The sequence below is a fragment of the Salvelinus sp. IW2-2015 genome, unplaced genomic scaffold (genome assembly GCF_002910315.2).
Source record: "Salvelinus sp. IW2-2015 unplaced genomic scaffold, ASM291031v2 Un_scaffold1352, whole genome shotgun sequence".
NCBI lineage: Eukaryota > Metazoa > Chordata > Actinopteri > Salmoniformes > Salmonidae > Salvelinus > Salvelinus sp. IW2-2015.
The window spans coordinates 157,974-174,177 of record NW_019942855.1 but is presented as its reverse complement, the minus strand read 5'-3'; the positions used below and the strand labels follow the sequence as shown (position 1 = coordinate 174,177).

Below are 16,204 nucleotides of genomic sequence, written 5' to 3'. Positions count from 1 at the left end.
AAAGGAGAGAAGCAGTTAAGGATGGAAAAGAGAGAGGAGTAATTAGACTACACAATACACATGGACAGACCATAGTTGCAAGAGTTGGCCTATATTGAAAGCAAATCACCCTTCGGTAGTATATCAAGTTTTACCCAAATGTCTGGCAGTGAGTCATGTAGGTGTCCATGGTTGTCACGGAGTAAGCGTGCATTTTCATATACTAATTTAAAAGCATGTTATTGTCCCTTGACCCTTTGATGACCCACACAAATGATAGGGCTGATTTTTAAAATGGATGAAACCACCCCTGAACACAATGTGTCATATACTGAATTAAACTATTCTTGTTTTAAATAAACTCGGGATTTGTCATTTGAAAATATTGCAGTATGAGATAACCGGCTGCGGGACAGCAAGATGTGCCTTGCACGTGCCTCAAACCGAAGCGCATCCATTTGTGGCGCGAGATTTCAATCCGAAAGGATCAAAGGCACGGTGCAAATGTTTTGAAGTCTGTCAAGCCGCATTCACCGAACCTCTTTGACACATATGACCACACCTGTCTCATCTCTGCTAGGGACGGGAACTCTCAGTGAAGATGATGAAACATATACAACAGGTGAATTTTTTTAAATATAAAGATAAGCCGAAATTGACAGCTTTCTCTTGTCTAGCTAGCTAGCTAGCCACAGTTTTCACTTCCATGCGGCTAGCTAGCTAGCTACCGCCACACAACCAACCTCTAGTACGGGAAGATGTGTTATTTTCTTCAGCTATCACAATGTGTCTTTGAGTTTACTTATCCCAAATAATAGTTTTGTGTTAGGTTTTACGATCACTGATGTTACTTGCCCGTTGGGGGAGAGAACGGCTAGAAAAGTCCTTAGTCGTAGATGGAGGGGGACTACTGGTCCTGTTGTGGGCCGCGCCCGGCCAGCCACCCAGCGACCAGGTGGTCAACTGCACAGGTATGGACAGGTCTTAATTACCTAGAAACTTTTATAAATCATGAAAAAAACATGAGGTTAGACTAGCCGTGGGTCTAGCTAATGTGTTATTTGTACAGTTGCAGTTGCAGGACCCTGGTGCTCAGGAGTCACAGTGGAAGAAATCCAACAAGGTGGGTTCTGAACTAGGAAGGGTAGGAATAATTTAGACACATGGTAGTACTTGTAGTACACAGAAGGTTGAGGTAAGTTGGTCCTGTTTTGTGTTGACTTAGGGTCAAACACACACACACACACACACACACACACACACACACACACACACACACACACACACACACACACACACAATCAACTCACAACTGTGCCCACAGCTTTGTGCATAGGCTCTTTAGTATATGTGCGAAGTCATGCCCTTTAATGTGTCTTGGCTTTCTGTCTTTTTCCCAACTGAGTTCCTGTGTTTATGTTCCTCTCTAATGGATTGTGTTAGAGTTCTGGCAGAGACTGGGCCCCTCTGCCTCCCCCTGCCCTGCCCCTGACCCAGAGGAACTGTGTGCCTTTACCAAAATCTACGGCCCTCTCCACTTCCTTCTGTCCTTCCAGGTGGGTGAACTACAGTACCCACCAGGCTTAGCCACACGTACACCCTGTTGGTCAGCAAGTCAGTTGACAATAGACAAGAGAGTATCTCCACAAAATAGTGTACTGCACAATTTTAATTTTAGCCACCACACAGAGCACAGTGGGCAAACTAAAGTAACACAATGGAAAGGTGTAACACTTGAGTGGGGTATGTGTCCTTTATTCTCCAGATCAGTGAAGTGAAACTGGACAGGTGTAAGGTGTGGTCACACACAGAGGGCTTCTTGCACAAACTGAGCCTGACTAACGCAGGGGTGAAAATTCACCTCAAATTGAAATTGGAAGGAGAAACATACCAGAGAATTTTTAGGTATATTCTCATTCTATTATTACTGCCACTGAATATATTTCATGTGTGTGTATTGTGGAATAATATTATGTTATTCATGTGTTTTACTCTGGTTTTTCTTAGTGGGAAGGCAGAGAGACTCACCCTGAAGGACCAGACTGTGATCATGGACGTTGCTTCTTCTATCACGCAGTCAGCATTACTCCCATGTCTCTTGTCATCGTATAGGTTGGAGAAACAGTTGACCTCTTTTATTCACAGTACATCATATTGTAATTATGTGCGTGTGGTGTGTGTGTCTGTGTGTTGGTCCTGTAGGCCTCCCATGTCAGTAGGAGCAGGCCTGTGGTGCCAGCGAGTCCACCCTGTATTAGGAGGTGGGTTACCTCTACTTATCCCACCTGAGGCCATGGAGAGAGGCCTGTATGGGGAGCTGCACCTCCTACCAGTCACTGTTCTCACCCCCTGTGTGTTGCAGTATCCTAACCTGGCAACCAGAGTCACACGTATACAGATATCCTTTATCTATCACACACACACACACACACACCTTCCCTCTCATTCCTGTGTTATGTCTTGTGTGTTATATATTCATATCCCCTTGCCTTGGGGGCTAGTTGTTTAGATAAGGCCGTTTGAAATATGTCTGAGTAGTGACAGTAGACCCTTATTCCTACTGAACCATCAGTCTTTAACCCCAGTGGTACGTGCTGCTGTACAGCCCCAGTAACCTTCCCCTGCTGGGGCCCTCAGCCTTCCTACAGCAGCTGCCTGCCTGTCTGGCCCTGGAGGGGCTGGGTCTCTCTGGGCTTACCTGTACCCCAACACACTCCACCACCTCAGGTACTGCGATGAGCAAAATATTAAATAATATATCACATTTGATTTGTTTATCTAGTGATGATAAAGTGTTTTATATAAATATATATTTTATCTAAGCATATTAGATAAAGTTATAACATAGAAACAATGTAAAACATGTCCTGATACACAGGTTAAATACCTACTCCTTGCAGTGAGGGATTGAGTCAGGTTTGGACAATTGTTTTGCTAATACTGTTCAGTATTTGTATTCACCAATGACTATATGGGGCATGAACTACATTTCCATAATTTAGCATTGAATAGGCGTGACTATGCAAAGATGTGTTCAGTGCATGTTGCCTATTATTATCATCAGCATGACCTAAATATTTAGAAATGACATCCAGTCCACTGAACACAGCTTGTTATGTATGCATTATTATGTTCAGACTAGGGCCTTGCTGACAAACTCATTTACTGTGTGATGACGCTAACAATCCATCTGCTAATTCCAAACAGCCATTCTTTCAACACTGTCTTACATTAACATTACTTTGCTACCACCTCTCAACAGATTCACTCTGCAGTGACACTGTGTACAGTATAGACAGAGCACAGTGTCAGGAAACTGAGCAAGAAGGGATCCCCGCTGTGGATCAGAACCTCTCTCTGTTCCTGTTCCTCCAGCACAGTGACCCCTTCCACTCCCAGCTCTCTGACTTCATGGGTGAGGAAATAACCTCAACAAACAAAAGCGCTGCTTTAAGTACCCTGACTGATAAAGCTGTGGTTCACTCAAGGAGAAAATGAGTTTATGTCTTACCACAGGCTTGTTTTACTCAGTGTCAACTCAATATGATTTAACAGACAGTTAAAGTTACAGCTCACTGTGCTCAGGAGGTAGAAAGCAGACCACAGTCAAACTCCTGTTTGTCTCTTAGTTTAAATGATTGGAGTGGAGTTTAAATTTAAAACCCAATGTTGCATTATAGTGTTCTGATGTTATAAGTAATCAAAAGAACAAAACCGTTGAAGTGGCATATTTGTGATTACCCATAAACCACATGCTTACCTGTCAGCACCCTTTCTTTAGAAGACCAATTCAGTGACCTCATTGTTATTTTAATTGTGCATTCTGACATTCGAAGCAATTGTGGTTCACTCCAGGGTGACATTGAAATATCAATTTACATTGTCTCTCATCTCATCACAGTGGTTTGGCTGAAAGTTTCATGTCTTCCTACAGCCAGCGAGGAGCTGTTAGAGCTCCACCTGGAGGATGTGTTGAGGTACAACAGGGAGGCGGTGACAGCAGCCCTGAACACACTGCTGCAGAGCATGCTGAAAGACCAGCAGCTGAGAGACCAGGCAAGTGCTCTGTACTTAAAGTCTATACACACTCACTGACTTACCTACGCAGGCACACACACACACACACACACACATACACATACACAGGGTAAAGCACTATGTACTCTGACTATACACATTGCACAAAATTCACTATCAGAGATTCTCTTCTAATCATTATATGTATGGCATTTCCCAAACCTATGTACATGTTTGGACGATTTTCTGTCTCTCTGCATGTCTCTCTGTCTGTCTGTCTCTCTTGCCTGTCTGTCTCTGTCTGGTTTTCTCTCTGTGTGTCTGTCAGTATCTGCTTACCTGTCTGTCTGTCTCTCTGTCGATATGTCTGTCTCTGTGTGTCGGCCTGCCTGCCTGCCTGTTGGTCTGCCTGTCTCTGTCGATCTGCCTGCCTGCCTGTCTGTTGGTCTGTCAGGCTCAGGAGAAGATGTGCTCTGCCCTGGGGGTGATGCTGAGATCTATAGGCTGTGTGGTGAGCAGCAGCACCAACATAGAGTTCAGAGCTGCCTGTCTGGACCGCATGATGGTAGCTACATAACTACTGCAATTACTGTACTGTGAAAGAGCCTAAACAATACATTTTGATCGATTTCACAGTATATGACTGGTGACTCTGTGTGTGTGTGTGTGTGTGTGTGTGTGTGTGTGTGTGTGTGTGTGTGTGTGTGTGTGTGTGTGTGTGTGTGTGTGTGTGTGTGTGTGTGTGTGTGTGTGTGTGTGTGTGTGTGTGTGTGAGCTGTCAGCCTCTCTCCATGAGTCTCTACAGAGAGTCACAGCTGGCCGTGTAGTGCCTAGTGGCAGGTGTTACTGGGGACAGGTCAGTGGGATGTGAATCCAGGGTGTTGAGTCCAGTGTATTATACTAGGGCCCTGTGTTTTGCACAATCATGTGACATGGCAAGATTTTATCCTGTATTTTAAGCCTTATCCAGAAATTTGAATTACACCAAAAAATAAAGCAATTGTCTGAGGATGGTGCTGGACCATCTGACATACAAAGAAAAGGGGACAGTGATGAAAAAGCTTTAAATAAAGGTTGAAATCCAGGCATGCCACTTATGATACAGTATTTGTGGAAGTCCACTAATAAATTATGCCATGTAAACAATGTATAATATGATATATTGTGTTATGATAAGTGGCCAAGTCTAACACTATGGTTGTGTTACTGCTTTGAAATGTTCTAGATTGTGCTGGACTTGAGTTCAGTATTATAAATACCCTTGTAGCCGTGGCTAGGGTATGTGAGCATATGATTTACTAGTCCTGTGTTTACCACTGTGTTCCTTAGGCGGACACACTCACCTGCAGCAGACCTTCCAAGAACTTTGCAAGTGGGAATGAAATCTGAACATGCTGTTTCGTGCTCTTGTATCATAACAGTCAATTCATTGTATTTGTTTTGTATTATATATTGTGATATTTATTAAGTGCGATATAAATATGTATGTTTCTATGATATGAATGTAAATTAAAACTGGAAGACACAGCGAGACATACTTTTTTTCTCTGTATTCATGTATTTTATGTATTTAAACATTAAGCGTCACTATCAAAATAAACAGTAGATGGCAGTGCAGCTTGGCAAATACACCTAGCGCATCGTTTTGTAGCTCTAGGGTTTGATCTGTGACGTCTAATCCGGCCGCCAACATCTGCGACGAATTTTCGCGGCAAAATCGATGAGAAGTGTACGGAAAGGTAATGGTAGTTTCCCGACTGCTATTGTTATTATTAATCAAGTTATTGTTGGTTGTCGTATAACTTGTTAGCTAGTCAACGTTTAGTTGGTTGTTCGCGTATTTGGGAATCATAATGATGTCTGAAGTGGTAGCAAGGCTGTGAAAATGGCTAGTTAGCAGGCTTTTTAACTATCACAACATTGTTCTTGGCAGCAGTTGGCTGATTTATCTTGTTTTATTTGTAGTTTTTTTTCCTTATCAGATATTCCACACGTAAATTGGCTGAGTTAATTTGTAAAACAATGGCATTAGTAAATGCAGATCGAATCGAATCGGAGCTGAACATTTTCGACATTGTTTGTGGAGAKGACATATTGGACAAGAGTAAGTGCAATTTTCTTCTTCCCTCGGTCTTATCCCATTAAGCAAACAAACTTGCTAATGTTTTGTTAGCCAAATGATCAGTGATCTTGGCATAATTTCTACTTATTTTCCAGTGTTGGAGCAGTGTCTGTGCAACAGGTTGCAGGGGGATGAGATAGTTCTGGAGTGGGTGGCTTTCAGCACCACCAAGGGAGGATTGAAACTCAGTTTGAACACACTGGATCAGTTTGAGCATGAGGTGGGAGAAAGACACATGACCCCTTTCTCACTCTCACACACTCGCTTGGTGTTCATTGTTGCATGTCTGATCTTGGGCTGCTGCAGGTTCTAAACAAGAAATACAAGGCCAAGCCGGCCATCGCAAAGCGAGAGGAATCACACAACAGAACCAGGGATATCAACTCGCTGCATGACCTGTATCCTCTACAGTTTATACACACACAATCTCTATCTCAGTGTTAAATGTTTCGCTTAGGATTGCTGAAGAAATATTCCAGTGTGTGTTTATATGTTAGACAGTTTGAACAATACAGGACTTTATCTGGTGCTGTCCCTTAACTTTGCCTTTCCAGAATCAAAGCAGAAGAAGAAGAGGAGAGTCTTCTGGACTCCTATTCCACCCCAGCTAAGGTATTTTACACATACACTCACTGGACAGTTTATTAAGTACATCCATCTAGTAACGGGTTGGACATCCCCTTCACCTCCAGTGGTGTGCCTAATAAACTGTCTGTTGAGTGCATGTCTCTGCAAATGTTACTTTCAGTGAGGTGTCTGTCTGTTGATATGTGTTGTACAAAGCATTACCTCTGCTCTGTATTTTTAGGGTTCTCAGAAGCGTGCCCTGACCACCCCAGAACACCCCCAGTCTAAGAGGAGTGCAGCTCTTATAGCCAGCCCTGGCCTGCTGCTGTGCTCAGCCAGCTTCTCCCCCAGGTACACCACACACAACTACATACACTATATATACAAAACTGTGGACATCCCTTCAAATTAGTGGATTCTGCTATATCAGCCACACCTGTTGCTGACAGGTGTAAAACAATCGAGCACACAGCCATGCAATCTCCATAGACAAACATTGGCAGTAGAATGCCCCCACTGAAGCTCTTACTTTCAAAGTGGCACTGTCATAGGATGCCACCTTTCCAACAAGTCCGTTCGTACAAATTTTGCCCTGCTAGGGTTGCCCCAGTCAACTGTAAGCGCTGTTATTGTGAAGTGGAAATGTCTAGGAGCAGCAACGGCTCAGCCGTGAAGTAGTAGGCACACAAGCTCACAGAACGGGACCTTGTGAGTGCTGAAGCGTGTGGCGCGTAAAAATGGTCTGTCCTCGGTTGCAACACTCACTACCGCGTTCCAAACTGCCTCTGGAAGCAACTTCAGCACAATAACTGTTTGTCTCGATATTCATAATTCAAAAGGCACTCGCACATCTGAGCTGTCTTTTTTGCAGGTGCATGGTAACAGTTGAATAAAATGAGAAAAAATAAGAAACCTGCACACTGCTCTTGATAGTATCACTGCTCTTTAATAAGCTTTACGTGAGGCGATACGTAAAGCTTATTAAAGAGCAGTGATACTATCAAGAGCAGTGTGCAGGTTTCTTATTTTTTCCCGTCTGGAAATTCCTGAAATGGGTTTCCATGGCTGAGCAGCCGCGCACAGGCCTAAGATCACTATGCGCAATGCCAAGCTTCTGCTGGAGTGGTGTAAAGCTCGCCACCATTGGACTCTGGAGCAGTGGAAACGCGCTCTCTGGAGTGATGAATCACGCTTCACCTTCTGGCAGTCTGAAGGGTTTTGCGAATGCCAGGAGAATGCTGCCTGGCCCAATGCATAGTGCCAACTGTAAAGTTTAGTGGAGGAGGAATAATGGTCTGGGGCTGTTTTTCATGGTTCTGGCGCCGTCCCTTAGTTCCAGTGAGGAGAAATCTTAACGCTACAGCATACAATGACATTCTAAACGATTCTGTGCTTCCAACCTTGTGGCAACAGTTTGGGGAAGCCCTTTCCTTTTTCAGCATGACAATGCCCCCGTGCACAAAGAGGTCCATACAGAAATGGTTTGTTGGGGTCATTGTGGAAGAACTTGACTGGCCTGCACAGAGCCCTGACCTCAACCCCATCGAACACCTTTGGGAAGAATTGGAACGCCGACTGCGAGCCAGGCCTAATCGCCCAACATCAGTGCCCGACCTCACTAATGCTCTTGTGGCTGAATGGAAGCAAGCCCCCGCAGCAATGTTCCAACATCTAGTGGAAAGCCTTCCCAGAAGAGTGGAGGCTGTTATAGCAGCAAAGGGGGGACAAACTCCATATTATTGCCTGTGACTTTGGAATGAGATGTTTGACGAGCAGGTGTCCACATACTTTTGGTCATGTAGTGTACATGGATACACCGCTACAATCATCTGTGAATACACACACACTCACCCTTGCCTTATCCCCAAATGTGTCCTCCTCCTCTCTGCAGTGCGACCCCTTCTCAGAAGTACAGTCAGCGTGGAGGTCGGGGGGAGGTGGTGTCTACATTTGGGGCCATCCAGGGCACACGTTGGGCGGGGAGGAAAGGGCAGATGAATGGGGTTCAGCTGGAGCTCCTAGAGGGATCAGAGGACACTCTGATTAACAACTACAAGTACATGTTCCAAAGGCTGAGGGACGTCCGCAACGGTAGGCAACCAAACTACAACTGCGATAGTTATTTTAAACATCTTTATTGGATTATAGTAGGATTGTGATTACACAACTACTTCCTTATTCCTCATCCTTCATTCATCTTGACTGTTAGATCAGTAGTGTTGTTTTTGGACTTTCTATTGAATATTTTTATTTCCCGACGTGAATGTTGTCTTTTGTCTTTGCCAGTGTTGACCGAGAAGATTGAGGAGCTGGGAGAGGAACTGAGGACAAACTTCAACATAGAAGAGTTCTCCCCTGTGTCTCTTCCTGCTCAGGTACTTACAGGCAGCTCACTGCCTACCATTCACTCTCACACAGTATGTTCCCTCCTGTTCCCCCTGTTACTTTCACTGCTGTGTGTGGGGATGTGTGTTAATTTCTCTTCTCTCTCTCTGTCTGTAGGACAGTGTGACTGTACTGGGACAGGTGTGCTGTGACAGTAATGGGAAGCTTAACTCTCAATCAGTGCTGTTGGAGGCAGGGCCTGATCAGGGTGGGCGGCAGGTGCCAGTAGACCTGTCTGAACTCAGAGAATACTCACTCTTCCCTGGACAGGTGGTCGTCATGGAGGGGATGAATACCTCAGGGAGGAAGTTTGTGGCATCTAAACTCTTTGAGGTCAGTGGGATTCTTCTAAAACACCTTTGTTTAATTTCCTGGATCCTGATCAAGCCCATTCCAGGACTAAAAGCTCTGTTGGAGATTCTCAAGCTGACCACTATGACTTCTAAGTTCTTGTTTAATTGTTTGATATTTTCAATCTCTTAGGGTGTCCCTCTCCCATTCTACTCTACTCCCATCAAACAGGAAATGGACATGGACATTCCTGATGGTAAGGAAGGGAACTGAGTATGCACCACACACACTTAAACACCCTAACGTCCCTGCTCTAACACAGTATCAGAGCAGCTGATTGTAGTGGTGACCTGTGGCCCCTACACCCCCTCTGACAGCTCTCTTAGACCCCCCTCCCTAACGTCCCTGCTTTCCCACAGTTCCAGAGCAGCTGATGGTGATGGTGGCCTGTGGTCCCTACACCCCCTCTGACGGCCTGACCTTTGACCCCCTGGTGGACCTCATCAACGTCATCGCCAGGGACCGCCCTGACGTTTGCATACTGGTCAGTAGAATTGACATGTTTTCACGAGGTCACACTCACTCATTGACACACTTTTTTGCTCTTTGGCTGAAGTTTGTATGTTTGTCCCTCACATCTCCTCTCTAACCCACAGCTGGGACCCTTTGTGGACTCCAAACATGAGCAGATAGAGGTACCTTTTCATTCTCTCTGTCTTGGCTACTGACTCAAGTTATTTTTCAATATCTAGGATGTTGACTTGCATTTTATATCAGAAGTTGATTGTTTTTTCTTTCTTTGTGTGTGACAGAAATCTCTGGTGACGGAAACGTTTGATGCCATCTTCTCCAGATGTGTGGGAAGCATTGTGGAAGGCACCAAAGGGTAAATATGACTATATATTTACCTATTTACTACACTGTTACTACACCCACACTGCTTCATTTGACCCCCTACATACCAACCACATTAGCTCAAACTCTTCCCTTGCTGTTGTAAACACAGTTCTGCTTCCTCCTCAGAGTTGGATGTCGGTTGGTATTTGTTCCCTCCCAGAGAGATGTCCACCATCACTTCATTTACCCACAACCCCCTTTCATCCTGCCGGACCTCAGCAAGGATGACGCAAAGGTGAAATGGCCCACGTGATGTCATTCAGAACTGAGACACCTGCTGTCACTCAGAAAATAGAATGTTTTATCATACAAAAAGTATTCGGTCATAGAAAAACAGTATGCTTTACTTCAACGTTACATTTGGGGTTTTTCCATTGGCTCTTCAGCGTGTGACCCTGGTGCCTGACCCCTGCACCCTGCTCATCGATGGTGTGACCTTTGGCCTGACCTCTACAGACATCCTTTTCCACATGGGAGCAGAGGAAATCAGCTGGTGAGTGCATGTGTGTTCGGTTCCAAACCTCTACATTGTATCTCGTTGGTGTTCACAGATGTATGTTGCTTAACATGACTGATCCTTCGATCAAAGTGTTTATGAGGTGATACTGTTCTGTGTTTCAGTGCCTCTGGCTCGGACAGATTCTCACGCATCTTGAAGCATATGCTGACCCAGAGAAAGTGAGTGAGCGCAGGGACAGAGGGGTCTAAGGGATTGATTGATTAATTAATTACATTTAAATTTAAGAACACAATACAACCACAAATGTGGATACAATGCATAACATGTTTTGTCTAGGATAACACAAATAACTTATTTCCATTGTGTTCAAAAATATCAAACATGTTACACATTAGGAGATAAAGCTGAATTGTAGGTAACATGACATGGCCAAAATAACGGGGGGAGTGTTTAGCTTAAAGGGCATAGATTCCACACTACTATCCTGTGTCCACACAGTCATTATTTCACTTTCTGGCTATTGTTCTTGGACTCGTTTGAGGGCAAGAATAATTAATTTCTTCCCTGTTCTGTGTGCAATATATAGCTACTACCCCTTGTACCCGCCTGTGGAGGAGGTGAACATGGACTATGAGAAGTTCCAGGGTTACGGCCAGATGCCCCTCAGTCCCGATGTGCTCATCGTCCCCTCCGAGCTACGCTTCTTCATCAAGGTGAACAACATAGCTGGTTCACACAATGGAAACGCTCTCTCTCTTTCCATCTTTCTCGCTCTCTCACACACATATTTACAATGAAGCTTAAATTTTTTTTTCTTTTTCGCAGGATGTGATTGGCTGCGTGTGTGTCAATCCTGGACGCCTGACCAAGGGCCAGGTGGGAGGGACTTACGGCAGGCTGCTCATCCAGAGGAGCTCCACATCGATAGATGGGAAGAGAGTCAGTCCCTGTGTGGCCGGCCAAGTGGTCAAGATCTAAGCTGATTGAAGATTGATTTCTGTCCCTATCTCTCTCATCTTCATATTACAAAAGTATCTATTCTACAACGACTATTAATGTAGCTAGCTGCTTACTGTAATTTAATTGGATAATTTGCTCAGTCCTGTATGTGTTTGGTATTCTACTGAATCACTCCTTATTTACAGTGGAGTTTTCCAAAGACATGATGATATTGGGCACTTCAATGATTATCAGTCATCCATTCTGATTCTCACACTATTCTTGTCAATAAATAATTATTTCTCAATCTGCTTATTGTTGTATTTATTTTCAGTTGCCATTGTTCAACCAATGATTTTTCCACTGCAATTTGTTATTTTTTACATGAGAATGCTCAAAAGGGGCCCTTCTATTTTGATAAGGTGAAAACGTATCTTGAACCCAGCTACACGCGCAGGCGCAGAGGACATTTTGACAACTGCACTGAGCAAACATGGCGGCGGCCGTAGATAGTGTTGTGAAAGTGTAAGTTGTACTTTATTTTTTAAACGAGTAGGTGCACTTTACACGTTAAGAGATTTTTGTCCCGACGTAGGAGTTTACAATGTATTGGAAACTATGTAGAACATGACTATTTGCCCAATCTTGACAGCAAAGCGTTGGCTACATGTAGCTAGCCAACTAGCTATGGCTATTGTTTCTCTTGCTAACCAGCTAGCAAGTTTAGCTAGCATATGTTAAACAGCGTTTCAATTGAAAACGATTGTCATTTTAACTTATTGTAGCTGGTTGGATTAGAAGACGGAAGTTCATAAACGGTCTACAAAGATTATGGTGTAAATATAAATTGCACCTAACGTTAACTACGTAGCTACGTAGCTGGCTTTATAGATAGGCCCATCTTTCACTGAGACCAGCGTAGCTAGCTTGCCAACCATTGAAGCGCAGCCTGTCTGCGGTTCTTCATTGTCTACCTGCCGTCTCTGTATTGTTCGCTATAGTAGCCAAGTGTTATCCTGTAATATTACAGTGAACGGGGGGGTCCTGTACAACTATACAGGATTATTCGTTTTGAAATGGTTAGAATAAAGACTATGATAATAATTAATATATAATTAATTAATATAATTTCTAGTCTAGCATGAGTGTGTTTTCTTGTTTCAGGCTCGGGGAGCAGTACTATAAGGATGCTATGGAACAGTGCCACAGCTACAATGCTCGTCTGTGTGCGGAGAGGAGCATCCTTATGCCTTTCATCGACTCTCAGACGGGTGTTGCTCAAAGCAACTGCTACATCTGGATGGAGAAGAGACACCGGAGTGCAGGTCTGTAGCAAAGACGTGCGCACACACATTCACTCCCGCAAAAGCACACTTTAATGATAAACATTTATTAATCTATATATGTTTTGTTCAGGCATGGCTCCTGGGCAGCTGTATAGCTATCCGTCTCGACGCTGGAGGAAGAGACGGCGGTCCCACCCTCCTGAGGACCCCCGTTTGGCCTTCCCACCCATCAAATCAGGTACAATTCCTCATCCTATGGGTTTTTATTATTTGTTCTTTATATGTCAGAGGGCGTAGTGCTGCCTGTTAGTCTTCTGCCTCCTCAGTTTTGAATAAGCCTCTCGGTCTCTCTCTCTCTCTGTGTGTGTGTAGCGGAGCTGGAGCTGGGTCTGAAACGGGATGTTGTGGGAACGGTGGACGGCAGCAGCCTGGAGGCCCTGCTGAAGGGGGAGCCACTGGAGAGGAGGGGCCCGCCAGATCCCCGTGCCCCGGAGGAGAACCCAGCCACACCTGAACCCGTGGCCGCCACAGTCTCCAGCCACACCTCCTCTGGACGCATCCGTAAGGTTAGATGGGACCTCTGTTTTTTTTTTTAAAGCACATTTTACAAACGAGGCTCTAGATTCCTAATACCCTTTACAAAAAGTTTTGTGTTGCTCCCAATGCTCTGTCAGTGCACCTGTCTTATCTTGAACTCTGCTTTCAGAGGGTGCTGGACCACGATGACTACTTGGATGATCTGGATGATGAGGACTTTGAGGATGAGACCCCGAAGAGACGAGGGAAGGGCAAGTCCAAGGGTCGTGGAGTGGGAAATGGAAAGAAGAAAATGGAGGCAGCCGCTGCAGCCTTGGAGGAGCAGGACAAACCATACGCCTGTGACAGTGAGTATACATTTATTTAATCTAAATTCTGTTGTGTGATGACTTACTCCATAATGCTGTGTGTGTTTGCAGTCTGTGGGAAGCGCTATAAGAACCGTCCGGGCCTGAGCTACCACTACACACACTCCCATCTGGCGGAAGAAGAGGGGGAGGACAGAGAGGAGATAGAGTCCCCTCCCCCCCGGCGCCAGCCTGAGGAGCACAAGAGTGAGTCACTGTCTGGAATGATAGCAGCTAGAATCATGAGTCACAGTCTACTATAGAGCTGGTCACATTTCTATTATAGATCTAGAATCACTCCTGCTTATCTCATGATACCAGACCTGAGTCAAATGCATGTCTTAACAGTTTACTACTTCATTTACTACAATGGAATCAATAGAATAGTCCCAAAAGTGCATACCCAAAGCTAAATGAAGCACACCTCAAGAGCGAGTCAAACTATTACAAAGTTAGTCTCTCTACTGTAGTTTCAGTGGGATGTTGGTGTTCTAGGGCAGGTTGAGTGTATTGTCTTTCATTCTCATTGTTCTCCGTTTCCTCTCTTATCCCAGCTCCTAAGAAAGGCCCTAACGGTCTGGCCCTGCCCAACGACTATTGCGACTTCTGTCTGGGAGACTCCGCCCACAACCAGAAGACTGGCCAGTCAGAGGAGCTGGTGTCCTGCTCAGACTGCGGACGCTCAGGTAGGAACCTCCCACCAATGTCCCACATTTCCATTAAAGGGACAGTTCAGGCAAAATCTATATTTGGGTGGAATTACCCTTACCTTAAGTTGTCTGAAGGCCCATGGTGACAGAATCCACAATAATCTATTATTTATTTCTGCCACAGCCAGGAGTTGGCATCTTCAAAATGCATTAATGTAAACAGCTGAACTGATGTTAGCAGTGCTGCACTATAACTCCTTAGTCTGGCTCTGTTTCAGTGTTCTGTGGATGTATTTCAACCTTTATTTACCCAGGTTGGTAAGTCATTGAGAACAGACCTGTGACTGTCTCCCTTCAGGTCACCCGTCCTGCCTGCAGTTCACAGATGTGATGATGGCAGCTGTGAAGACGTACCGCTGGCAGTGTATCGAGTGCAAGTGCTGCAACGTCTGTGGTACCTCAGAGAACGACGTGAGTGCTGCTCCACCTCTGCCTTTTCATACTTCTCCTTTTCTTTGTCTCCTCACACACACTGTTTCTGTCTGTCAGGACCAGCTGCTGTTCTGTGATGACTGTGATCGAGGATACCACATGTACTGCCTCAAGCCTCCTATGACTGAGCCCCCAGAAGGTATGTTAGTCTAACCACAACACATGTACTGCCTCAAGCCTCCTATGACTGAGCCCCCAGAAGGTATGTCAGTCTAACCACAACACATGTACTGCCTCAAGCCTCCTATGACTGAGCCCCCAGAAGGTATGTTAGTCTAACCACAACACATGTACTGACTCAAGCCTCCTATGACTGAGCCCCCAGAAGGTATGTCAGTTTAACAACAACTCCTCTTTGACTTCAATGAAGCCCACATTTACTATGATGATGTTGTACTGGTGAGTTTGCCTGTATTAATCACTCTCTGTCTGTTTCCAGGGAGTTGGAGTTGTCACCTTTGCCTGGCGCTGCTGAAGGACAAGGCATCTATATACAAGCAGCAGAGCCCCACCACAGAGGATGAATAGCGGTTAGTTATGTGTCTTTGGGGCCACCCCAGAGTAACCCACCCTGCCCTCAGCCAGGGAACCCCACCTTATACAACGACAGTAGCCCTCACCCAGGTCCACACCCCCTCAATGACCAGGAGGTAGGGTCTGGTTGGGGACTGGAGAGGAGGGAGTCCACTCACCACCACCCTGTTGGCAAGCCCCGCCCCTTGCTGTCTTTCCTTCTATCATGGCTGTTAACTCACCTGGACTGTTACACACTCTGCAGAGACCACATTAGAAAAAAAGGATTCTCACGCTAACTATTCCCCAACTCAACTCCCCCCCCCCCCCCCCCCCCCCCCCCCCCCCCCCCTCTCCTTTATATGGTGTGGACTGCTAAGACAGGCAGTGTGCTTAATTTGTTGCCAAATTATCTATTTTTACTTCTTAAATGTGTATGGATTTAAGGATTTCAAAATATGATCACATTGAGAGATATTAATAGTGGACTTTTGTCTGTGTACTTCTTTTGGATGTTTTAAAAACATTTATCTCAAAGGTTCTGCAACAACAAAACATTTTTAAAAACCTCTGGTGCCAAGGTCCGTATGTTGTCCCAAATGACACCCTATTTGCTTTACTGTGCACTTCTTTTGACCAGGGTCCAATAGGGTGCCTTTTGGGAGGCAACCATAGTCATTCTATTGTGACTGAATCACATCTTACTGCCGGTCTGATTTTAA

General features: G+C 44.9%; 3 protein-coding genes and 1 long non-coding RNA gene across 7 annotated transcripts; 3 read left to right on the top strand and 1 right to left on the bottom strand.

Annotated features, from left to right (window-relative positions):
* Positions 1-400: 400 nt before the first annotated feature.
* Positions 401-4,573, top strand: LOC112070539 (type 2 DNA topoisomerase 6 subunit B-like). Its single transcript, XM_070439015.1, has 11 exons — positions 401-601; positions 809-950; positions 1,049-1,102; positions 1,423-1,535; positions 1,745-1,884; positions 1,987-2,055; positions 2,182-2,377; positions 2,571-2,706; positions 3,242-3,394; positions 3,914-4,035; positions 4,451-4,573. The coding sequence occupies exons 1-11, from the start codon at positions 581-583 to the stop codon at positions 4,571-4,573; spliced, it is 1,269 nt and encodes a 422-aa protein (XP_070295116.1). The 5' UTR covers positions 401-580.
* A 1,074-nt stretch (positions 4,574-5,647) lies between these two features.
* Positions 5,648-11,964, top strand: pola2 (polymerase (DNA directed), alpha 2). 3 transcript variants are annotated; one of them, XM_024137954.2, is made up of 18 exons: positions 5,648-5,735; positions 5,979-6,100; positions 6,214-6,338; positions 6,425-6,516; positions 6,673-6,730; positions 6,927-7,036; positions 8,577-8,776; positions 8,972-9,060; positions 9,188-9,403; positions 9,554-9,617; positions 9,781-9,905; positions 10,018-10,056; positions 10,174-10,247; positions 10,385-10,493; positions 10,645-10,751; positions 10,880-10,936; positions 11,305-11,431; positions 11,544-11,964. In XM_024137954.2, exons 2-18 carry the CDS (start codon positions 6,019-6,021, stop codon positions 11,694-11,696), a joined length of 1,827 nt encoding a protein of 608 aa, XP_023993722.1. In that variant the 5' UTR covers positions 5,648-5,735; positions 5,979-6,018; the 3' UTR covers positions 11,697-11,964. The 3 variants fall into 3 exon arrangements, with proteins under 3 accessions (XP_023993722.1, XP_023993721.1, XP_023993720.1); XM_024137953.2 differs by having other exon boundaries at positions 5,658-5,735; positions 5,962-6,100; XM_024137952.2 differs by lacking the exon at positions 5,648-5,735 and having other exon boundaries at positions 5,927-6,100.
* A 133-nt stretch (positions 11,965-12,097) lies between these two features.
* Positions 12,098-16,051, top strand: LOC112070529 (zinc finger protein ubi-d4). Of its 2 annotated transcripts, XM_024137950.2 has the most exons (10): positions 12,098-12,182; positions 12,822-12,982; positions 13,074-13,181; positions 13,316-13,509; positions 13,650-13,827; positions 13,900-14,034; positions 14,382-14,513; positions 14,836-14,948; positions 15,027-15,108; positions 15,409-16,051. In XM_024137950.2, the coding sequence occupies exons 1-10, from the start codon at positions 12,151-12,153 to the stop codon at positions 15,495-15,497; spliced, it is 1,224 nt and encodes a 407-aa protein (XP_023993718.1). In that variant the 5' UTR covers positions 12,098-12,150; the 3' UTR covers positions 15,498-16,051. The 2 variants fall into 2 exon arrangements, with proteins under 2 accessions (XP_023993718.1, XP_023993717.1); XM_024137949.2 differs by having other exon boundaries at positions 14,836-15,108.
* On the bottom strand, positions 15,175-15,341 carry LOC139024321 (uncharacterized). The gene is made up of 2 exons (XR_011475614.1): positions 15,268-15,341; positions 15,175-15,219 (listed from the first exon to the last, which is right to left on the bottom strand). It is a non-coding gene; the product is annotated as an uncharacterized lncRNA (long non-coding RNA).
* Positions 16,052-16,204: the final 153 nt, after the last annotated feature.

Coding starts and splice junctions, on each gene's coding strand:
- LOC112070539 (XM_070439015.1), top strand. CDS start 581: ATGATGAAACATATACAACAG. Junction 3,395..3,913: donor CCAGCTCTCTGACTTCATGG/GTGAGGAAATAA, acceptor GTCTTCCTACAG/CCAGCGAGGAGCTGTTAGAG. Junction 4,036..4,450: donor ACCAGCAGCTGAGAGACCAG/GCAAGTGCTCTG, acceptor TTGGTCTGTCAG/GCTCAGGAGAAGATGTGCTC.
- LOC112070529 (XM_024137949.2), top strand. CDS start 12,151: ATGGCGGCGGCCGTAGATAGTGTTGTGAAAGT. Junction 12,183..12,821: donor GTAGATAGTGTTGTGAAAGT/GTAAGTTGTACT, acceptor TTCTTGTTTCAG/GCTCGGGGAGCAGTACTATA. Junction 14,035..14,381: donor CCAGCCTGAGGAGCACAAGA/GTGAGTCACTGT, acceptor CTCTTATCCCAG/CTCCTAAGAAAGGCCCTAAC.